Genomic DNA, 25,312 nt, shown 5'->3' with positions numbered 1-25,312 from the left:
GTTAAGAATGCAAGGAATGTGCAAAAACATCAAGCCAAATGGAATTTAGTAGCATTGATATTCTTGTAATGTTGAACTTTGCTTATTGGAATGCAAATATGTAACAATTAGCTTTCACCTCTACTACTTCATGGCGACTTTTACTAACTAACAGTTTAGCACTGGATTAAGTGTATCAACTTCAACCCAGCACCAGAAATGATCACCTCATAATCCAATGTAGCACAAACAATGCTGCTGGCAGTTTCAGATCTGCTCAAGTAACCTCAAGATCGGCAGATAATATCTTTGCCTCAGTTTAGTATGCAGGATAGGCTACATGGCTAGATTTCATTGTCAAAAAATTCATTATTGATTCTCATGTAACAGGTAAAAGGCACAACAGAGAAGTATGTTTCCATGCAACTGCACTATGAGCTTCAGAAAAAGAGACCAAACGACATGAGGACAAACAAAATTAATTTATACCTCATTTACACTGGTCTGTTAATTAAAAAGGCTTCACAAAATGCTGATTCATTTCCCATTGCCGAGAATTTAAAATACTGAAAAGTAAATCAAAGTCACACAATTAGACTACACACATTTACCCAAACTTTGCTTTAAAAGAAAAATGATTTTTGAATTAACAAAATGTAAGGCAAAGGGAATTTTGTGTGAAAATATGAAATTAATAGTGATACTGAGAAGCTGGCACATATAAAACATATTACTTTGAGGAATACTGAGGACTTGGCTCATTGTGTACTGTCACCTAGCAACAGCAGCTTTCTTCATACGCTGCTTCCAAAGCTCACATTGTCTGGTTGGCTCAAACTGGAAAATAAAGTTTCCTCAAGACTGAAACAGCCAGCAGTTTCAAAAGGTTAAAGAGAAAAGGTTTGGTATTTAATCTCAGTTCTGTTGGCATGGATGTTGCCAAACAGGATGCCTAGAAATTTGAATTCATAAGTTGTTTCTGTTATCTATAGTCAAAGAATTCCTTCAGAGTTTCAAACAATCAGAATTACGTCAAAACGTCTAAACTCAAGGAACACAAATTAAGTGTGGACAACCTCTCCTCACAATTTAACCTTTGAATCCCCAGTGTGATTCTGATTAATCTCCACTACATGATAGGATACCTAAAATGACAGATCACATATGACCAATGTTTTGAATGCTAAAGCTTATTTCCACAGCTCTATTCTAGTTTTGGAGAGAAAAATATCAACTTTCTATCTTCTTTTTGTGATTACTGTATTAGCAAATTTCTTTGCTCTTCAGAATTTACTAGTTACTTATCATCAAGAAAACATTGTATCCAAATGTGTGTATTCATATTTCTCCACAATGAATTCCACTTGCCACAATTTTGTCCTCTTCCTTAATCTGCATGTTCAACATAATTTCTTACCAATAGCATGGAAACAGACCCTTCACTCCAATTCGTCCTTGTCAAGCCAGATATCCTAAATTAGTCGAGTCCCATTTGCCAGCACTTGGCCCATATCCCTCCAAATACTTCCTATTCATATACCCATCCATATGCCTTTTAAAGTGTTGTAATTGTACCAGCCTCCACCACTTCCTCTGGCAGCTCATTCCATACACACACCACTCTCTGTGAAAAAGTTACACCTTAGGTCCCTTTCATATCTTTCCCCTCTCAACTGAAACCTATGCCCACTAACTTTGGACTCTCCTATCCTTGGAAAAAGACTTCGACTATTCACCCTATAAATGCCACCACTATAAAGATCAACCCTCAATGTCCGATGCTCCAGGAAAATAGCTCCAGCCTATTCAGCCTCTCCTATAGCTCAAACCCTCCAATCCCAGCAACATATTTGTAAATATTTTCTGTGCCCTCTCAGGTTTAACAATATCTTTCCGATAGCAAGGATACCTTGCCATTTCCAACTTATGTATTTCAATATTTTCTTAGAGGAGAATATAATGGTGCGTCATGTCAAAATAAATGACAGGAGTCAAGTCACAGTAACAAGGAATGTAGGTGTAGAAATTTGAATTACCATTGCAACAGATTCAACCAAATGGTCTTTTTTTTTAAAAAAAAGACCAACTTACCTATATGTTGGAATTTTGGCAATAAATGTAGCCAAGCCTGGCTTATCCTGAATGAGTCCATCTGAGGAAGCGAGTGGGAAGTCCACTCAGTGCGGAAGTAGCATTGCAAGTCAAGACACAGCCTACTGTTGTAGCAATTGCTACTGTATTACAGGGAATCACTGTTTGTAGTGAATGAGGAAATGTAGTGTTAGAGAAAAGTATGATTGGGGGCAGTGAAGTGATGAGTGCTTGGGTTGGGGGGGGAGGGGTGTGGTGGTGGAGCAACTCCATAAAGGTGTCAAGAGGGGCCCCACTAGTGAGTCAGTGTTCAGTTAAATAAATGATCTACAGTGAGTTACAGTAAGTTCTAATCCTATAACATTTCCTGGGCAAATATTAAGCTCATGTGAGGCCAGAGTCTCCCTTAGGTCAGTGTCAAAACACTTGCCATGGGATTTGTGAAGTAGAACAGTGGAGTTATCCTTGACATCTAGAGTAATATTAACCTTATTAACAACATAAAACAGATCATCTGGTCATTATCACACTGCTTTTGTGGGGAGGGAGACATGGAGGTACTGGGAGGTTGCTGTGTCTAAATTGGTTGCCACAATTTTACATTCTAACAGGGACCATACTTCAGAAGTACTACATTGATATCAAGCACTTTGTGATTTCCTAACACCACGAAAGGTGCAAACAAATGCACATCCATTTTATTTCAAAGGTATACACACAAAAGGAACACTACTCACCACAGTGACAGCATCATTCAGCAACGACTCTCCGAACACCAATATATGAAGTTGTTCATTTACGTGGATTTCTTCAAAGACGGCTAGAACTGCAACAGGGTCTACAGCAGAGATCAGGCTTCCAAACAACAGGGTCTGGAAGAGGGTGATGTCACTCAAATTAAAAGCCTGCACCTGGCAAATTCCATATAACGACACAGCAATACCAATTATATTCCAGAGGGTTCCGACCACTGCATACCACAAGATAGTTCCGATATTATCAAAGAAAGGCCTGCTGGGCATAAAGTAACCAGCATCAAGCACTATGGGTGGCAGTAAGTACAAGAAAAATACATCTGTGCTCATAACAGGAGGAGATCTCTCTTTAGCTCCAAAGATGATTCCTCCAAGTAACAACCCAATGATAATCAGCAGGCAGCTCTCTGGCACAATTGTAGCGAGTTTATGATACAGATGGAACCCTGGAAGATGGCAGAATATAAATATTAGCTAAGAAAAACAAAGCATACGATGAATACACATGTTATACATGATAATCAACAGTCTGGCCAACAATATTTTAGCCATAGGCAAAATACTAATTCTTGAAATCTGAAATGTAAACAGTAAATGCCAAAAATACTGAGGCAGTTTGGACCGCAATTGTGAACACAGAAACAAAATGCTAGCATTTCAGAGTGATAACCTTTCATCAGCACTTAGTTCAAATATGTAGGGATCTGGCACAACACTAAAAGGCAGTGACAAGACCTCAAATCACTACAAAAGAACAGAAATGTCTTCTACAAATCATACATATAAAGCTAATAAATGAGTTGGTTACGGAGGCAGGCACTGAGAAAGCAAATGTGGCTGCGGTAGCGAGTTTGTTTCAGGATATGGTTGAAGAGCTTCAGGGCAGAGGAAATGACCTGGGAGTTGCAGTGGGAGAGGGACTCCGAGATTCTGGTAGAGAGAGGAGGAAAACTTCTTCAAAGATCCTCCACTCCACGCTTACAGCAATGCGCTGGCACCTAACCTTTCTGCAGTCAGCCCTACCTCAGCTGAGGGCCACCCCTGCTCATGAGTCCACCCTCATTTCCTCCCCTCCCCATCACACCCATTCCAGTTACTGTGTCCGCCCCCACTCCCAGCTCCACACCCACACCAAATCCCAGCTCCCAGTCCTGCCGAGTTTTCACCATCCCTCCAGACCTTCCCCTCACTGAGGACGAACAATCGGTCCTCAGCAAAGGACTCACCTTCATCCCCCTCCGCCAACGCATCAATGAATTTATTCCACGCCGTGACGTCGAACACTTCTTCCGCCGCCTCCAAGCTTAATTTCACAATCAGGACTCCCGCCCACCTTCCCAGGACCCCTTCGCCCACCTCCAACACACTGCATCCACCTGGACACCCCGCACTGGCCTAGTACCTGCCCTCGACCTCTTCATTTCCAACTGCCGCCTGGACATTAACCGCCTCAACCTGTCTACTCCCCTCCCCCACTCCAACCTCTCACCCTCACAACACGCAGCCCTCCAATCCCTCTGTTCCAATCCCAACCTCACCATCAAGCCAGCAGATGAAGGTGGCGCAGTAGTAGTCTGGCACACTGACCTCTACACCACTGAAGCCAAACGCCAACTCGAGGACATCTGTTCCTACCGCCCCCTCGACCATGTCCCCACCTTCCCATCACCAAACCCATCATCTCCCAGACCATACAGAACCTCATCACCTCAGGAGATCTCCCACCCACAGCTTCCAACCTCATAGTCCTGGAACCCCACACTGCCCGGTTCTACCTCCTTCAAGATCCACAAGCCTGACCACCCTGGCAACCCATTGTCTCAGCATGCTCCTGCCCCACTGAATCATCTCTACCCACCTCGACACTGTCCTATTCCCCCTAGTCCAGGAACTCCCCACATACATTCAAGACACCACCCACCCCTCCACCTCGTCCAAGACTTCTGTTTCCCCAGCATCCAACGCCTCATCTTCACCATGGATATCCAATCCCTCTACACCTCCATCCGCCATGACCAGGGCCTCCAAGCCTTCCGTTTTTTCCTCTCCCGACGTCCCCAACAGTACCCTTCCACCGACACTCTCATTTGTTTGGCCGAACTGGTCCTCACCCTTAACAATTTCTCCTTCGAATCCTCCCACTTCCTCCAGACCAAAGGGGAAGCCATGGGCACATGTATGGGCCCCAGCCAAGCCTGTCTCTTTGTTGGCTACATAGAACAGTCAATCTTCCGTAATTACACCGGCACCACTCCCCACCTCTTCCTCCGCTACATTGATGACTGCATTGGCGCCACCTCGAGCTCCCGCGAGGAGGTTGAGCAATTCATCAACTTCACCAACACATTCCACCCTGCCCTTAAATTTACCTGGACTATCTCATGGTGGCACAGTGGTTAGCACTGCTGCCTCACAGCGCCAGGGACCTGGGTTCAATTCCCGCCTCAGGTGACTGACTGTGTGGAGTTTGCACGTTCTCCCCGTGTCTGTGTGGGTTTCCTCCGGGTGCTCCGGTTTCCTCCCACAGTCCAAAGATGTGCGGGTCAGGTGAATTGGCCATGCTAAAATTGCCCGTAGTGTTAGGTAAGGGGTTTATGTAGGGGTATGGGTGGGTTGCGCTTCGGCGGGTCGGTGTGGACTTGTTGGGCCGAAGGGCCTGTTTCCACACTGTAAGTAATCTAATCTAACCTCGCTCCCCTTCCTGGTCCTCTCCATCTCCATTAATGATGACCGACTTGACACTGACATTTTTTACAAACCCACCGACTCCCACAGCTACCTGGATTACACCTCTTCCCACCCTACCTCCTACAAAAAAGCCATCCCATATTCCCAATTCCTCTGCCTCCGGCGTATCTGCTCCCAGGAGGACCAGTTCCACCACAGAACATACCAGATGGCCTCCTTCTTTAGAGACCGCAATTTCCCTTCCCACGTGGTTAAAGATGCCCTTTAACGTATCTCATCCACATCCCGCACCTTCACCCTCAAACCCCACCCCTCCAACCATAACAAGGATAGAACACCCCTGGTACTCACCTTCCATCCTACCAACCTTCGCATAAAACAAATCATCCGCTGACATTTCCGCCACCTCCAAAAAGACCCCACTACCAGGAATATATTTCCCTCCCCACCCCTTTCCGCCTTCCGCAAAGACCATTCCCTCCATGACTACCTGGTCAGGTCCACACCCCCTACAACCCACCCTCCCATCCTGGCACCTTCTCCTGCTACCACAGGAACTGCTAAACCTGTGCACACACCTCCTCCCTCACCTCCATCCAAGGCCCTAAAGGAACCTTCCACATCCAAAGTTTTACCTGCACATCCACTAATATCATTTATTGCATCCATTGCTCCCGATGCAGTCTCCTCTACATTGGGGAGACTGGACGCCTCCTCGCAGAGCGCTTTAGGGAACATCTCCGGGACACCCGCACCAATCAACCACACCGCCCTGTGGCCCAACATTTCAACTTCCCCTCCCACTCTGCCGAGGACATGGAGGTCCTGGGCCTCCTTCACTGCCTTTCCCTCACCAGACGCCTGGAGGAAGAACACCTCACCTTCCGCCTCGGAACACTTTAACCCCAGGGCATCAATGTGGACTTCAACAGTTTACTCATTTCCCGTTCCCCCACCTCACCCTAGTTCCAAACTTCCAATTCAGCACTGTCCCCATGACTTGTCCTACCTGCCTATCTTCTTTTCCACCTATCCACCCCACTCTCCTCCCTGACCTATCGCCTTCATCCCCTCCTCCACTCACCCATTGTACTCTATGCTACTTTCTCCCTACCCCCACCCTCCTCTAGCTTATCTCTCCACCTTTCAGGCTCTCTGTCTTTATTTCTGATGAAGAGCCTTTGCCCGAAATGTCGATTTCGCTGCTCCTTGGATGCTGCCTGAACTGCTGTGCTCTTCCAGCACCACTAATCCAAAATCTGGTTTCCAGCATCTGCAGTCATTGTTTTTACCATCTCAGGAACTGATACAGTATGGCGTAATTTTTAATGCGCAGTGGCTCACAGTGCCAGGGTCTCAGCGTCAATTCCAGCTGTGGGCGATTGTCTGTGTGGAATTTGCACATTCCCCCAGTGTCTGCGTGGGTTTCCACCGGGTACTCCGGTTTCCTCCCATATTCCAAAGATGTGCAGATCAGGTGAATTCGCCATGCTGAATTGTCCATAGTTGTTAGGTGCACTGGTCAGAGAGGGGTGGGTTACTCTTTGGAGGGTCAGTGTGGACTTCTTGGGCCAAAGGGCCTGTTTCCACACTGTAGGGAATCTAATCTAATCTCATTAATTTCCTAAGAGTCATTACCAAAAAAGTGATACACAATATTTACATTTAAATGCAACAACCTTTGCAATTGACATCAAAATTTTGCAAAGAAATACTTAAATTCATTTTTAATTTCTCAATGTGATGTAGACATTGTAGGTTAGACAGTATTTACTGCCCAGTTGTTATTGTTCTGGAGAAGGTGGTGGTGAGCTGCCTTCTGAAACCACTGCAATCCTCGGGATGTTAGGACACCAACAATGCTGTTAGGAAGGCAGCTCCAGGATTATATTCCAACAACCATGAAGAATCAGTAATATCGTTCCAAGTCAGGATGGTGAGAAATTTGGAAGGGAACGTGAAGGTGGTGGTGTTCACTTACATCTGCTGCCCTTGTCCAAATAGATGGTAGAGTTTCCGGTTTATTTTAGATTAGATTACTTACAGTGTGGAAACACGCCCTTTAGCCCAACAAGTCCACACCAACCCACCGAGACCCTTTCCCCTACATTTACCCCTTCACCTAACACTACAGGCAATTACCATGGCCAATTCACCTAACGTGCACATCTTTGGACTATGGGAGGAAACCGGAGCACCCAGAGGAAACCCACGCAGACACAGGGAGAATGTGCAAACTCTACACAGACAGTTTCCAGAGGCAGGAATTGAACCCAGGTCTCTGGCGCTGTGAGGCAGCAGTGCTAACCACTGTACCACCATGCCGTTTTGGAAGGTGCCAAATGAGGAGCCTTGGTGAATTACTGTTGTGCATCTTGTAGATGGTACACAGAGTTACAACTGTGTACTTTGGTGAAGACATGAATGTTTAAGTTGGTGGATGGGGTGGAGCGGAAATCAAGTGGGATGATTTGTCCTGTTTGACTTTTAGCCCCAAATCATTATTCCACTACTTAAAAGATAGATTTGCGTAGCTCTAGTAGTAAATGTGGTCCACAGCAAACCAGAAATTATCTATGAGAATAAATACAGATGATTCAGTGTTGCTGTGGAAGTCTAGTAAAATATAATCAATCTTACGAATTCAATGTTTATGAGCATTAAAATCTTACAGTACAGCAACGGTAACAATGTCAAGTGACACTTTATGCTCCTAATTCCTGAGTCAGCTTCAATTACATTTGTTCCAAAGCTTGGGCCCAGCCAACTACTAATGGAAAACAAAGGATAGTGTCTTCAAAAATCTCAAAACCCTACTTATATCATGCTTGTTTTCACAAGTAGATGTAACAAGGTCCCTTTGAATATTCAAAGAGCAGAGTCTTTTTTGCTTAGGCCATAGTTTTGGTACACTCACAAATAATGTACTTGAAGAAACAGAATATTACAAAATTATGTATAATTTTTTGTTTATTGAAGTAGATATACAATTTACTATAAAACATTCTACAGTAGATAGAATAAAACAAAAACTGTCAGCAACATATGACCACATGGTTTCGGGGGAGATAGGCGAATTTTGTAGAATGGGTTGCAAGTATCATTTTGAAACTCAGTCTCAGTTCTGCAGGCACTAAGAGGGGCCAGGAATTTGGAGGATGGGGGATGGCTAAAACAAAATCTATAATATTTGCAAGGCCACTATTGCAAACCTCACAGAGGCAGTAAAAGCTGTCTTATGGAGGATCAGGTTTCTCTTCTCCCCTTAGGTATCCTATAAAAACCATCACAAACCTGCCACCCACCCTCAGAATAAACTCTTGGATATAGTTTTGCAACATTTCCAGAAGTCATTTCTAGTTTCTTGAGAACTTCAGAATGATTTCCCAGTTTTGCAAATGGACTGAGGCCAACCGAAACCACTGATGAAATAAAGCCTCATGAGAACATTATACGACAGTATTATTTGTACAAAGGTGGTGGTTCTGAAAATCAGTTTTATTATTGTTATCTGATCATCTTTAGATGTAAGCAACTTTTAAATTGAATCTCAGAAATACTACCAGCAAACAGTGTAATATTTACCAAGTACGTAAATATTTTGTAATGTACCGTCATTAAAACTAGCATATACAACATTCTTTTTATCACAATCATTTATTTGTGAGGATGGAGGTAGGGTAATCAGTTTATTCAACCTCTAGATACTCCTATCTTATTTCTGTCTAGCCCTATGTTTACAAGAAATATTTATTATTTCTCATGTTCCATCTCTGTCTTCTTCACAATTTGCCTGATTCTTTGAGCTTTCCCTACTTTTTGCCATTAACTCTACATTTGTGCTGAATTTCCCCCTAACCTTGCCCACCAAAAGCTTTTAAATCTAATTGCTCGCATTTTATTGATTAAGTTTCTACTCTAATTGGCAAATACAAAGTCAGTTCTTCTATAATGCAATTCTTGTGCAACCCCGCATTATAGAAAAATCTAGATTTAGAAACAGTGCTCTCCCCTGAAACAATGCACTCTATATGTTGCTGACAGTTTTTGCTTTATTCTATCTACTGTAGGATGTTTCATAGAAAATCATATATCTTCTTCAATAAACAAAAGTTATATGATTAATTTTGTAGTATTCTGTCTCTTTAGATACACTATTTGTGAATAATCACGTTACAGCCAACACATATTTTAAAAGTTTCCATTTTAGAAACAAACAGTATCCCCAATTTGTCAAACACATTACAACAAATGCCTGACCGTGGTGGTGGGCAAGTTGTTGGAGGGAATCCTGAGGGACAGGGTGTACATGTATTTGGAAAGGCAAGGACTGATTCGGTATAGTCAACATGGCTTTGTGCATGGGAAATCATGTCTCACAGACTTGATTGAGTTTCTTGAAGAAGTAACAAAGAAGATTGATGAGGGCAGAGCAGTAGATGTGATCTGTATGGACTACAATAAGGCATTTGACATGGTTTCCCCATGATTAGTAAGGTTAGATCTCATTGAATACAGGGAGAACTAGCCATTTGGATATAGAACTGGCCCAAAGGTAGAAGACAGAGGGTGATGGTGGAGGATTGTTTTTCAGACTGGAGGCCTGTGACCAGTGGAGTGCCACAAGTATTGATGCTGGGCCCTCTACTTTTTGTCATTTACATAAATGATTTGGATGCAAGCATAAGAAGTACAGTTAGTAAGTTTGCAGATGACACCAAAATTGGAGTTGTAGTGGAGAGCGAAGAGGGTTACCTCAAATTACAACAGAATCTGGACCAGATGGGCCAATGGGCTGAGAAGTGGCAGATGGAGTTTAATTCAGATAAATGCTAGGTGCTGCATTTTGGGAAAGCAAATCTTAGCAGGACTTATACACTTAATGGTAAGGCCCTGGGGAGTGTTGTTGAACAAAGAGACCTTGGAGTGCAGGTTTGTAGCTCCTTGAAAGTGGAGTTGCAGGTAGATAGGATAGCGAAGGCGGCGTTTGGTATACTTTCCTTTATTGGTCAGAGTATTGAGTCCAGGAGTTGGGAGTCATGTTGCGGCTGTACAGGATATTGGTTAGGCCACTTTTGGAATATTGTGCATAACTCTGGTCTCCTTGATGTTGTGAAACTTGAAAGGATTCAGAAAAGATTTACAAGGATGTTGCCAGGGTTGGAGGATCTGAGCTACAGGGAGAGGCTGAACAGGTTGGGGCTGTTTTTCCTGGAGCATCGGAGGCTAAGGGGTGACTTTATAGAGATTTACAAAATTATGAGGGGCATGGATAGGATAAATAGACAAAGTCTTTTCCCTGGGGTCAGGGAGTCCAGAACTAGAGGGCATAGATTTAGGGCGAGAGGGGAAAGATATAAAAGAGACCTAAGGGGCAACATTTTCACGCAGAGGGTGGTACATGTATAGAATAAACTGCCAGAAGATTTGGTGGAGGCTGGTACAATTGCAGCATTTAAGAGGCATTTGGATGGGTATATGAATAGGAAGGGTTTGGAGAGATATGGACCAGGTGCTGGCAGGTGGGACTAGATTGGGTTGGGATATCTGGTCAGCATGGACGGGTTGGACAGAAGGGTCTGTTTCAGTGCTGTATATCTCTATGACTCTATGTGTTGCTTTTCTTCCCAGATTTCTAGCATCAAATTTATTTGTTGCCTGAAGCATGGTGCTGTGTGTTTGTAAAGGTTATATTGTACACATTTCAAAAGGCACTGAAAGAAATTGCCAGCAATATACGTCTGGTCTAGATAAAACTGTACACCATATAGTCCAGGTTTTTAAAATTGCATTCATGAGATGCTGCAGTTATGGGCAAGCCTGATATACATTGGACATCCGTGGTTCACCCTGGAAGATGGTAATGATCTGTATATGATGCGGAGGTGCCGGTGTTGGATTGGGGTGGAAAAAGTTTTTGAAAAATCACACAACTTCAGGTTACAGTTCAACAGGTTTACTTGGAAGTACAAGCTTTCAAAGCGCTGCTCCTTTGTCACGTAGCTAGTGGGTCAGGACATTAGGACACAATTTGTAGCAAAAGATCATAGTGTCATACTGTTTCCAGAGAAATTCGGAGCAGAGTAATTTACATTTAGCCTTGTCCCCGGTCAAATTAGCAGTAAGACAGCAGCTAACAACTATTAGCAAATTTTGAACATATAGACTTTTTTCACTGGAATGCACAAGGTTGAGAGTGACCTTAAAGAAGTTTTAAAATCACAAAGGGTAGAGATAAGCTTGGGATAAGGCATGCATCTTTTCCCTCAGGTGGGGAATTTCAAGGATAGGGGACATATTTTTAAAGTGAGGGGAGAAAGATTGTTTTAAAAAACCATGAGGGGCAACTTTTAAAAATAAAATGAATGTGGTTCTTGTGTGGAATGACCTTCCACAGAAAGTGGTGGCTGAGGGTACAGTTACAATGTTTGAAAGATGTTTCGATAGGTACAGGAATAAGAGATGCTTGGAGGGATCTGGGCCAAGTGCAGGTAGATAGGACTATTAAATTTGGATTATGGTCAGCATAGATTGGTTGAACCAAAGGGTCTGCTTCGCTGCTGTATAACTCTATACACTTCCAATATAAACACACTCTGAACAAAGAGAGCCTCTAATACTGAGAAATAGCACAAGGAATAAGGTTCTCCTTGCAACTCGAACATTTTAAACTATGTATACCATATCAATACAAAAGTAGAACTTTGTATGGATGTGAAACCTGCAATGCAAATGGAGCATGAAGAAACTGGATTCCTGCCAATTTCCATTCAGATTAATAAATCAAGATTCCATTATACTTGAAAGATAGTAGGTGACAAAGAGATACCGGTCTCATCAAACCAAACTTACTCAACAGCAGTTGAGCCCAATTTTTACTGCTGTTGATTTTTCCCCACCCAGATTTATGGGCTGCATGATGGCTCAATATTTAGGACTTCTGCCACACAGTGCCAGGAAGCCAGGTTTGATTCTAATCTTTGGCGTTTGTGTGGAGTTTGCACATTGCCCCAGTGTCTGTGTAGGTTTCCTCTGGATGCTCTGGCTTCCTCCCACAGTCCAAAACCATGCAGGTTAGGTGGACTGGCCATGCTAAAGTTCCCCATAGTGTCCAGGAATGTGTAGGTTACAGGGATTAGCCACGCGAAATGCAGGGTTATGGGAGTGGGTCTGGGTGGGATACTCTTTGAAGAGTCAGCACATACCAGATGGACTGCACAAAAGGAATTCTATGATACTATAGCCCAGAACTGAGAGGAGACAACACTCCTAAAAGACTGGACACTTTTCTCTAGGAAAGAAAGGCTGAGATTGTTGTGGGAGAAATCACCAGTCTCAGAGTCAGAATCGAGATTCAATGACAGAATTTATTGTACAAAGAAACCGGAGCACCGGGGAGAGCGAATTAGACGTCTGGCAGCACATCTGGCAGCTGCAAGGCTTCTCTCACCCTGGGAGCATGTTGCAATATTTTATACATATATTTCATGGTGTAATAGTCCAGATACTGTCTTTGTTTGTGCAGCATGGTTTGTTACAGAAAACACTAGAGTCATTGTCAGTTTCAGTTTCAGAGGAATGTTACACAGTCAATGTCAGTTTCAGCAGCTATGCAGAAATCCATTGCTGCAGTAATTGGTCGCTATCATTCTGAGAAGAAAGATTGTTTACCATAACTGCAAATCTAAGGTATTAACACTTATATACAAGTAGTCTCAGGTAGTTAACATTTCTATTGAAGGTGGTGGCAGTAGATGTTACTGATGTGTATTCTCTCCCCCACTTGCCTTAAACTAATTATCTATGTTCTGTGTCTATTGTGCTGGTACCCTGTTGACCTTAGGCAGTACTTTGCTGTACTTTTCCATGCAATGGCTCAGTGGCCATCTAGTTTGTGTGTGCCCCATGTCAGCATGCCCTGTGTCAACTCCCGATTCAAAAATCTAGAAAAACATGTAAAAATTAACCAGGATTTAAAATGAGATTATCACTAATAAATCCAAACAAAATAAATCTGGCAAGAAGCCTTTCTCAGAGATGGTGGACCTAGCTGACATGGAATTGTCAAAGGGCATAGGTGCAATTCAAGGACAGATCGCCAAGTGAAGGTGAAAGAAAGAAGTATTTGTTTGAGTGGGCAAGATGAATGAAATGTGGAAAGACACAGCCACCAGCAGAGACTGAATAACCCATTCCCATGCTGTAAATGGTATTTAAACCTTTAAAGGGGTAAGTTCCTGCAGCAAATATTCTCCCCTACAATGCCCGAGTACAATCTGATGAAGTTATCTTACCACAATATTACTATCATTGGCGCCCCCATTATCAACAGCCCAGGAGCTACCACTGGAACTGAACTGAATTCGCATAAAAAGCCATGGCTACCAGAGCAGATCGGAGGCTAGAATTTTGTGGTGAGCAACTCCATTCCTAAATCCAAAGCCTGTCCATGATCTACAAGCACAAGTCAAATGAGATGGAATTTCCCTCGTTTGCTTGGATGACTGCAATTACCAACAACACTCAAAATGACATCTCGGATGATGCAGCCATCTTGTTTGACACCGCAGCCACACCTTGAACATTCACTTCCTCCATCACCAATGTACAGTGGTGGCTATGTGCCCCATTTACAACATGGACAGCTGTAATTGGCAAAGGTTGCTTCAATATCATCTTTCAAACTCACAAACTCTACAGTCTAGAAGCACAACAGCAGAAAATACACAGGATCACCACCATCTGCAAGTTCCACTCAAAGCTATACATAGTCTTGACTTGGAACTTATCAGCCTTCCTTCATGGTCACTGGATCAAGGTCCTGGAGCTCCCTATCTAACATTATAGGTGCACATGCACAGACTGCATTAGCTCAAGAAGGCAGCTCACCACCAGCACTTTGCAAGGACAATGAGCAATAAATGCTGGCCCAGCTAGGGACACCCACATTCACTGAAAAAGAAAAAGAATCATAGACTCTCTACTATGTGGAAGCAGGCCATTTGGCCCATCAAGTTCACACCAACCCCCTGCAAAGCATCGCACCCAGACTCGACTCTCTACCTAGACTCATCCCTCTACCCTCTTCCTGTAACCCTGCATTTCCCATAATCCACCCAGCCTACACATCCCTGAACACTACTGGCAATTTAGCATGGCCAATCCACCTAACCTGTACATCTTTGGACTGTGGGAGGAAACTGGAGCACATGGAGGAAACCCACGCAGACACTGGGAGAACGTGCAAATCCACACAGACAGTTGCCCAAGGCTGGAATCAAACCCTAACCTGGGCTTTTGCCTGAAACACCGATTTTTCCTGCTCCTCAGATGCTGCCTGAACTGCTGTGCTTTTCCAGCACCACTCTAATCTAGGATCAGATATCCCAGCACAATCTAGTCCCACCTGCCAACACCCGGCTCATACCCCTCCAAATTTCTTTGCTGTTTCATCTCAAATCCATTGTTATCAAAGATAACATGACATTACATTTTGATCTGCTTGCTGTACCTCTTAATTTGTTTCTGAACGGTCACTGGAACCAAAACATTAACTCTGCTTTCTCTCCACAGATGCTGCCAGACTTGCTGATTTTTCAATAACTTTTGTTTTGCTACAATGGAGTAACTTTACCATCTAGCTTTGTATCATCAATTTGCACAGTTCATTCAGTCTCCTTATCCATGTCATTGATATAGATTTGGGGGCCGAGATCCATTGTTTTGCTAAACATTCAACCTGAGCCATGGTGTAACTGAGTAGACAGCTGGTACCATCTGGGATTTGGGGTATACAAAACAGGAGGGGGTGAAAAAAAGAGGACTAAAGACAAAAGAGGGATTAATTAGAGTAAGTGTAGCTGAGCCAAAGCTGCAAGCCTTTGGAATGATTGGAGTGAGCTAAATTGCATAGTTAAACTGCACAAAACTATCACACCCAAACCAAATGTTGACAATTGTGTAGAACAAAAGTAGTAGTGATAAAGAACCTCCTTCCTGTTGCTTGCCTAAATATAAATTCGAACAATGGCAATTGCTTATGGTTTGTGAAACGGACTGATGCCAAGTGAAACCACTGTTAAAACATGATCAAGGGCATAGTACACAAATCTGATAAGAATAAGGTAATAAAATAGGTGACTGAGCAATTTCTGTTGTAACTTTAATTCTCCAAAATAAAATGGTCTTTTCTATGTAGTGATTCACGATTGTAGAAAAACTACACAACAAATAAAAGAGGCCATTTGGTCCATTGCGTCTATACCAGCTGAACAAATTAGTCATCTATTCTTAACCCACTTCCCAGCACAAGTATATCATCCTGTAGGTTACAGAGTTTCAGGTGAATATTCAGATTCCTTTTAAATGAGTTGACAGTTTTCACCTTACCACCAACAAGGCAGTAAATTCCATACATTCACCATCCAATGGGTGAACAAAAAAGAGGTGCCCCCTTGTTCTCTCTAACCATTCTACCAATTATTTTAAAATCAGCACCCTCTCGTGGTTGACGTCTCTGATCAGGGAAATGGGTCTTCCCTGCTCACTCTATCCAAGTTTCTTACTATTTTGTACACTTTGATTAAGTCACCTCTCCATCGCCTATGTCCTTAAGGAAACATAGCTTATCCAATCATTCCACATAGTTGCAGGTTTCAAGCCCTAGTAACCTCCTTGTAAATTTTCTCTGTACTGACTCTCGAATAATTATGCCCTCCTTTGATTTGACTACCAAAACTAGACACAAAACTTCAGATGTAGCAGTTTTTTATTGTTCCAGCACTAAGTTGTTGCACCTACTGAAGGATGGTATCGCATAGGCCTTAGTTACCAATTTAATTACTGATCCCATATGCCTCAGAGAACCATGGACATGAACTCAATGATCTTTTACTTCCTCTACCCCTCAAAATACCCTCCCTGCTTTATGTGCTCCCCACCAAATGCAGAACCTCGCACTTCTCTGGATTGATTTCTATTTGTCATTTTTCTGCGCACTCTGCCAGACCATCCTGTATTTGAGAGCCATCCTCTTCAACACCAACTATTTTGTCAATTTTAATATTGTCTACAAATTTCCAATCATGGCTCCGACATTTAAGTCTAAGTCATTAATATATTGCACAAACAACAAGAGTCTCAACACGGAGTTCTATGGTACACCACTGGAAACCATTTTCCATTCACACAAACCTCTGTCAACACAGAATCAATTTAGAATACAATTCATCACATTCTCCTGTATCCCATAGGCTTCAATTTTTTCCGAGCACTAGGCAAACTTCATAGATTCCCTACAGTGTGAAGCAGACTATTCAGCCCATCAAGCTCACACCAAGCCTCCAAAAGACCATCCCACCTATACTCCTTCCCCCACAAACCTATCCGTGTAACCCTGCATTTTCCATGGCAACCCACCTAGCCTGCATGTCCCTGGACACTACAGTCAATTTCCCATGGCCAATCCATCTAACTTGCACATCTTTGGGCTGTGGGAGTAAACCGGTGCAGGCACAAGAAGAATGTGCAAATTCCAGATGGACAGTCACTAGAGGCTGGACTTCAACATAGGTCCCTGGCATTGTGGGGCAGCAGTGCTAACCACTGAGCCACCATGTTGCCCTACAGCTTAAATGGTTAACACAGTACATAAAATATAATGTTATTTCAAGCATGAAATGTGACACTGTCACAAGTCAAAACATATGAACTTAAGATTCTCCCTCTCTGTTCACATCATACCCCAGGGTCTGCTGGAGGTAAATGATCTCCTGTGATTGAATAGTAGATCATTATGTTCCCAAGAGGTATTTCTCATAGTTTTCTGCGTGTAAACTATATTAAATTGAAGGATAGTTTAAAGGGGAATAAAAATGCAGAACTCATTTTGTAGACATACTGTACAAAATGTCTCTTCAGAACAGTATTTCCAGCCACAAGTCAAAATGATACAGCCAGTGCGTGAATGGAGAGTTAATGTGTTTTGCACTTTTAGCCTAACAGCAACATGAAAAGGAGAGCCTCATAGTCCCAATTTAAAGCTTGTGAGCACTTCAAGAGGTTAAGCTTCTAAGAATGTAGCATGCAGGCACACTGGTGTGTGGACATGTCATGGCATTTGAGAAGTGCTCTAGCCCGAAACGTCGAATTTCCTGTTCCTTGGATGCTGCCTGACCTGCTGTGCTTTAACCAGCAACACATTTTCAGCGTGGCATTTGAGAATCAAACTCCAATCCATTGACAAAATTCTTACTTTGAATGCCAGAGGCTAAGTGGTACAGACTAATGGAACAACAAAAAAGTTGGAATGGAGCCCAGTGGTAGCTTGGTTTAAGTACATCATCCATGCAGCAACCACTGTAACCAAGCCAACGCCAGACCTGGCACTTGCTTTTGAATCAATTCACAGGATGAGAACATAATCACAGTTAAGAGTCAACCATATTACTGTGGGTCTCAAGTCACATGTCAGTCAGACAGATAAGGATTGCAGATTTCTTTCCCTAAAGGATTTTAGTGAATCAGATGGGCTTTTACAGCAATTAACAGTGGCTTACATGGTTGCCACTGGCTACTATCTTTTTCCAGATTTTTATTCAATTTAAACTTCACCATTTCCTATGATGGGATTTGAACCTATATCCTCAGAGCAATAGCATGGGATTCAGGATTACTAGCCCAGTGACATTATCACTACACGACTGCCTCTCTGTGAAGCCAGCCAGACAGGCATGGAAGAGGACCAGGATATATTTGGGAAGTCCAGGATCTCGTAATATTTGAGCAGTTCGCACCCTGGAGAGGACATCTCCGTAGGTGACTACAAATTAACAAATTCTTCACTCATGAGACCTTAATTTAAAATAACTAAGTTCAAGACATCTTGGTAAAAAGAACCGCACATTACCTTCAAACAATTATGTTAACCAGGAATGGCATGTTGCCAGCCCCCAACACAGAGTTGAGAACAGCAGAATTTATGAGGTACTTATGCATTAAAGAGTTTCTATTTTGCCTTGCATTAAAAAGTATGGCCAAGAACTGGGTAGCAGAGAGTTGAAAAGATGGTTAAAACATAGCAAACTTACAGGCACATTAGATTTAGTAGTCACTGAGACTGACGCGCAAATCAAATGCAAGTTTCCATTATTTGATGCAAAAGAAGGACATTTGTTCTTATAGAGCACGGATTCGGATTTGGGGACAAAGCCCAAATAATTGATGCTGTGAAAAATCACAGGAAAATAATCTTCTCTATTAGCCACCATGCAAAATGCTGATGAGAATGCCTTCTCTGTTTGAAGAGATAGGACTTGTAAACATTTAAGGTCAAGAAATCACCAGAGACTGCCTTAATGCTGGAAGCCATTTTAGGGATACTCCGAAAATTCACAGAAGGGATTTTCAAATGATTTTGGAAGACCCACCTTAGTATGGCAGGGACAGTAGAACATTCTAAAAAGACAGAGGGAGTTTGAGATTTAATATACAAGGCTACGTATCTGCCAAGAGTGGCCTAATCACAAATATTGATACCAAGCATTTTTAGTTACTTATTTAGTGAAAAGTACTTTTTGCATTATAAGTTTATGTTAGTTTAAAAGTCTTAAAATGTAAAAATCTTGTGCATTCTTGAACAATCATAACACTAGGAACAATTCATTAGGTTTTCCTGATGAAGGGCTTATGCTCGAAACGTTGAATTCTCTATTCCTGAGATGCTGCCTGGCCTGCTGTGCTTTGACCAGCAACACATTTGCAGTTATTGATAGATCAACTGATTTTTTTTCCTAAACTGGGAAAGCTTTGGGATAGGCTGCTGCTCAAACTTTCCATCACGAGTCCTCCTGAGAAAGGCTGGAAAACCTGGAATAAATCCAATTACAAAAATCAGAACTAGGAGACATTAGAACCATTTAGTTGCAGGAATTACTATACGTTCTCCATTTAGCTAGCAAAAGTTACTATCTTCTCTCCAATATCTCACACTCCCCTCTGCTCCTGTACCAATCTCCTGAGGTCCAAACTCTACCATACTCACCATCACCTGACAAATCTTCCCTCACATGCACATCTTAACGCTTAACACCATTATCTCTGCATGGCCTGAACACTACGTACTCACTTTAGAATCATGAGATATGTACAGCACGCAAACAGGCCCCAAGGTCCAACTTGTCTTGCCAACCAGATATCCTAAATTAATCTAGTCCCACTTTCCAATATTTGTCCCATACCCCACACTTGCTCAGGGCACATCCACACTGCATATATGCAGCAATAAAACAAGCAATAATCCCTCTTAATAAGCAATTTCCCATCCAGCAGGAATCTCGCCTCAATTCCCAGAATTTAGTTTTAAAAATGTAGCACGTTGTTCCCAACAATGAACTTTTCACATGATTCTGCCCTATTGCTCACCATAGTACAGGCCCCTATATGATTCCTTCCTTTGCTCAGTGTGCTTGGGTTATTTTGAGAGATAGGAGCTGAAAATGTGTTGCTGGAAAAGCACAGCAGGTCAGGCAGCATCCAAGGAACAGGAAATTCGACGTTTTGGGCATAAGCCCTTAAGCATTTATATTTTAAAATGACAAACCAGGTGCATTCACCACTTTCACATCTTCGTCTAAATGAAATGACCTAGATTTGGATGTGCAAAACACAATTTCAAAAAATTTGCTGATGACACCAAACTTGGAACAATTATGAACTTTGGTAAGGATATTAAGAAAGTGCAAAGGTCAAACAGGCAGGTGGACATGTGGAAGATGACATTATAGACATTAAAGTGTGAACAGCTACATTTTTCTGGAGGAATGAGAGGAGCCAATGTAAACCAAACAGTACAACTATAACAGGCATGGAGGAGCAGAGGAAGATGGATTGAAGGTAGCAGGGCAGACTTAGAACATGGTTGAACAAAGCAGACAGAATCCAGGGATCTATGAAAAGCAGAATATTGTTTAGGAACTCAGCTATCCTGAGCCAATTTAGCCTACATCTGACTCGAAATGCACAGTGTGGCTAAGTGTGCTCTCTAAAATGGTCTTCTCAGTATGATACAAAGTGCGACAGAAAAGTTGAAAATAAATTAACAAATAAATACAATAAGTAAAATTAGATGGATCACCTCACATTGATGGGCAACAAAAAGGACCAATTGCATTCAGTCAACCCTGTATAATCTTCCTAATTGGGTGCTCATGCAAAAATTTGGAAGGTGGGTCCCACAGATTAATCATGTGACAGACTGGCAAAAATCATACCTTACAATGTCACCAGTTATGTCCTGTCCCACTGACAGGTCACACCCATCAGAGATGGCACCCAGTGGTGTACAGTTTGGAACAAGTTGCCTTGGAAGTGTCAAGTCTTCAATGAATGCATGAGGAGGTGCTAATGGGGGAGTGAGGAAGTATTAGGAGTGATGGAGGAGTGGACCAGTGGGTCACAGAAGGAAGAACTCCTGTGGAATGCTGACTGGGGCAGGGAGGATCTGTTTGGTGATAGCATCTTCAGAGGTTGATCCTTTGAAACTGAAGACAGTTGTGGTGGAAAGTGAGGACAAGGGAAACACTAGCATCACCCTGGGAAGGAGGAGAAGGGGGGTGCATAGAAATCCACGGTGGGTAAAGTTGAACAGGGAGTATTTATTGTGGATCCTCTCAGCTAAATTCATGTTAGATTAATGGTTCAAGGTCTATGATTTTAATTCAGGGCAGTATTGCAGGAGTTCCTCATGATAGTGTCTGAGGCTCAACCAACTTCAGCTACTTATGATGGAGTGCAAGTCATTGATTAAGTCAGAAGTGAGGGGTTTTTTTATAGAATGCAGTTGGGTTTGTGTTGCCCCTTTAAGAAAGTGGGTCAGGTGACCTGGAAGCAGGGGTAGGGAAGAATCTAACATGAAATTAGCTGAGAGGATTCACAATAAATATTCTGTTCAACTTTGCCCACCATGCTGTTCTATTTATGGTTATGGTGAACCACAAACTGCTGGCAGTTGCAGAGTTCAGTATCAACTTGAAACTTCTCGGATGCTGAAGCAGTCTGTATTCATATGCAGCAAATCCTGAACAATATCCAGGCTTTAGCAGAATGGTGAACCCAGTGTGGCTTACAAGATCACGCCTTGAATGGGCGACTTCAGCTGACCAAATAAAAACCGAAAAAAACTACAGATGCTGTAAATCCGAACCAAAACCATAAATGGCTGGAAAAGCTCAGCAGGTCTGGTTGTATCTGTGGACAGAAATCAGAGTTAACCTTTCAGGTCCAGTGACCCTTCCTCAGAACAGAGCTCTCGACCCAAAACATGAACTGATTTTTCTCCACAAATGCTGCCAGACCTGCCAAGTGCTTGCAGCAATATTTGTTTTATTTTTTGGCTTAAGCTGACCTACCATTCAGTTTATTGTCCAAACTGATGCTAAATGATTTTGTCACAAGAAGACCTGTAATTAAGCTTCTAAAGTATGGAAGCCCAGGATTGTACAAATTATTCAAAAGTTCAATTTGGTTTACTTGGATTTTTTATATTAAAATCAGTCCATTATATTGGTTAATATTTCATGGAATAAACATTCACAAAATGTACTAATCGCCACATTGGAATTGGTAAAAGAAAATGTCTTGATTTGTGAAGAAGACAGAGAGATCTTTTATGCTCTGTTTATCAGAGTTTGCTAGCTGCAACCATCACTTTTTGACATAAATGTTTACAATCCCTCTACATATCCATATCAGAGTACAATAATATCCGGGCTCTTCACTTCACCCCATCCAATATGTGGAGGTGCCAGTGTTGGACGGGCGGTGGCCCAAAATTAAAACAAAATTTTTTAAAAATCACACAAGACCAGGTTATAAGCCAACAGGTTTATTTGGAAGTACAAGTTTTTCGAGCACTGCTCCATCGTCTGGTAGGTAGTGGGGCACTCCTGACTCAGTGCCCCTCCAAAAACTAGTGCTTCCAAATAAACCTGTTGGACTATAACCTGGTGTTTTGTGATTTTTTAAACTTATCCTATTCAATATCGCACTCTTGATTTTCAGAAGAATTTCTAAGTTAATGGAAGAGCTGGCAGTATAGTTGGTGCGGGGTAAAAACAATGACTGCAGATGCTGGAAACCAGATTCTGGATCAATGGTGCTGGAAGAGCACAGCAGTTCAGGCAGCATCCAGGTTGGTGTCCTCACTGCTGATGCCTTCCTGATTTCTCTCGATGTCTGGATTACCGTGACAGATCCTGTTGCATTTTCTAAGATTCCCTGTCCATCTATTTACCTTCCTGTAACTAATGTCATTTATTTCTTTAATTTCCCTCAATCTTTTGTGTCATGGGAATAGTCCTTCTGTCATTTAGCCACCATTGGCTTTCCACTTCAGCACTTGCAATATTTATTTTCCAGCTCTTTTTTTTGGATTGCTCTCCTCCCTCATACACTGCGCATTCTAAAAGTGCTGTAACATCTTCCATTCCTAAGACTGACACTCCAAACCTCATATTTTGTTATACTGAGAAATTAACAGTTGCCACCTGTACTGTAGGGTGATGCTAACATTATCACTTCAGATTTCCAACATACATATATTATTTTTTGTAGTTAAACAAGTGTTCTCCCTGAATCCATAATCTAGAACTTCAAAAGATCCATTCTACATAGAACACAGAAAAACACAGCGCAGTACAGGCCCTTTGGCCCTCGATGTTGTGCCGACCCAAGCCCACCTAACCTACACTAGCCCACTATCCTCCATATGCCTATCCAACGTCCGTTTAAATGCCCATAAAGAGAGAGAGTCCACCACTGCTACTGGCGGGGCATTCCATGAACTCACGACTCGCTGAGTAAAGAATCTACCCCTAACATCAGTCCTATACCTACCTCCCCTTAATTTAAAGCTATGCCCCCTCGTAATAGCTGACTCCATGGCAATCATGGTGTTATATTAAAAAAACAAAATTAAGCATTTTTATGGTAAAACAATCCAAAGCCTCCTTTTGAAAATACAACAGTGCTGTAGCATTTCTTATAGAATTTTGGGATGCTAAGGTTTCAAATATATTCACTCCATTTGCATGCAACTTTTCCCTTTGCAAATTTCCTGGAATAGAATTCACTTTGGCTTATCTGAGGAGAAGTTATATTTAAACTAAAACAAAACAGGTAGATTTATGGATAGCTAATGGAAACTGAGTATGCAATTTAACCTGCTTACATTGGGATCCTCAGTTAACATTAAAAGGAATCAACAATGTAACAGGGAGGTAATGTACTGAATTAAATCACACGGTAAATATACGCCTGATGTCAGGTTCTGATATTGCAGACTTACCAATTTTAGCTAAGGACGCCAATAAGATCCAGAGGGTGATCTCAAAGGGAATCTGCACGTGGTAGTAATCCAGAGAAAACACACTGAGTCGTTCTTCCTGATTTGTAAAACTTCTGGAAAGGTGACTTTTGGAAGAATCTGGATGCCGATAATCACCTTTTACCTCCTGACCATGGAGAGTCGATTCGTTTGTAAAAGTGGCCTCAGCATTGTTTAAAAGGGTAACAAGCAAAATAAAATATCCAGGTAGAGACAAACGGCAAAGCCCCCGGACATCCCGGGAGCCACCACCGGCCAGAGCCATAGTAACTGTTTAAAAAAACACTGCTTTATCACATCGTATCAGGCCAGTTACTGCACATTATTTTACCAAGGGTTCTGAGCTTTAGAGTCAGTACACTGTCTGATCAAACCTTCTAGGCCTCACACAAGCTGTTTTGATCCGCTGAACTGGTTCAACAGGTGGAACAACTTGCACCGACCAATGAACGTGTTCACCGGTGACTTCCCAGCTCCAATGATACCTGATCGTCCCAGACTGTATGTACCAGCGAAATCAAGTTCTGCCTGGAACATACAGCAACCTCAATCTGGGCGATGCAGAACCAATTAACAATCTTTGTTATTGCATCTCTACCGGGGAAGATCTTGCATACCACTCCCTTAATTACCTTGAATAAGTTTCAACTTGGATGACTCAGTTTCGCCCTCAGGTATTCCTCAAACAGCTTGTGGCGGCAGAAACTGCTCCTGGGAAAGTAAATGCTCGTAAGAGTATGCAGAAATCTTGATAAAGAACTAGTTTACTGTGCCCATTCATAATTCTGATATTTATCTGTTTTGGTATTGCTAGTACTCCAGTTTCAACAATGCAACTTCGAGAATGTGATTAGAATCCTGGAACTATACAGCACGGAAGCAGGCGCTTTGGTCCAACTCGTCCATGTCAACCAGATATCCTAAATGAATCTAGTCCCATTTGCCAGCATTTGATCCCTATCCCTCCAAACCCTTCCTATTCATGTACCCATCGGTAATGTAGTAATTTAAGTAACATGGTAATTAATACCTTCCTACTGTGGCGTGAGGTTCTGATGTCGCAGGCTTACCAATGTTGCCTTTTATATGTTGTAATTGTACCAGCCTCCACCACTTCCTCCGGCACCTCATTCCATTCACACATCATCCTCTGCATGAAAGTGTTGCCCTTAGGTGCCTTTAAATCTTCCCCCCCCCCCCACCTTAAACCTAAGCCCTCTAGTTTTGGATTCTTCTGCTCCAGGAAAATACCTTGGCTATTCACTCTATCCATGCTCCCCATGGTTTTATAAAGCTCTATTAAGTCACCCCTGAGCCTCCAACGCTCCTGGGAAAACAGCCCGAGCCTATTCAGCCTCTCCCTATAAGCTGAAAGCCTTCAATTCTGGCAACATCCTTGTAAATCTTTTCTGAACCC

The 25,312-nt window shown here is 42.4% G+C and overlaps 1 protein-coding gene across 2 annotated transcripts in view; it reads right to left on the bottom strand.

The window, feature by feature from the left end:
* The window catches only part of slc9a2 (solute carrier family 9 member 2), an 88,256-nt gene extending 63,652 nt beyond the window's left edge, over positions 1-24,604 (bottom strand). The window contains exons 1-2 of one of the 2 annotated variants that reach the window (XM_060826017.1): positions 24,528-24,604; positions 2,808-3,271 (exon numbers count right to left, since the gene is read on the bottom strand). In XM_060826017.1, the coding sequence (XP_060682000.1) occupies positions 2,808-3,155 (348 nt within the window). In that variant the 5' untranslated portion in view covers positions 3,156-3,271; positions 24,528-24,604. Of the gene's footprint in view, positions 1-2,807; positions 3,272-23,856; positions 24,406-24,527 lie in introns of those variants that run through there. The other variant, XM_060826016.1, reaches the window with a different exon arrangement.
* Positions 24,605-25,312: the final 708 nt, after the last annotated feature.

Source organism: Hemiscyllium ocellatum, chromosome 6, assembly GCF_020745735.1.
Source record: "Hemiscyllium ocellatum isolate sHemOce1 chromosome 6, sHemOce1.pat.X.cur, whole genome shotgun sequence".
In the NCBI taxonomy this organism is placed as follows: domain Eukaryota; kingdom Metazoa; phylum Chordata; class Chondrichthyes; order Orectolobiformes; family Hemiscylliidae; genus Hemiscyllium; species Hemiscyllium ocellatum.
Note: the sequence above shows the minus strand (reverse complement) of the source record. Positions and strands in the feature narration are given on the sequence as shown.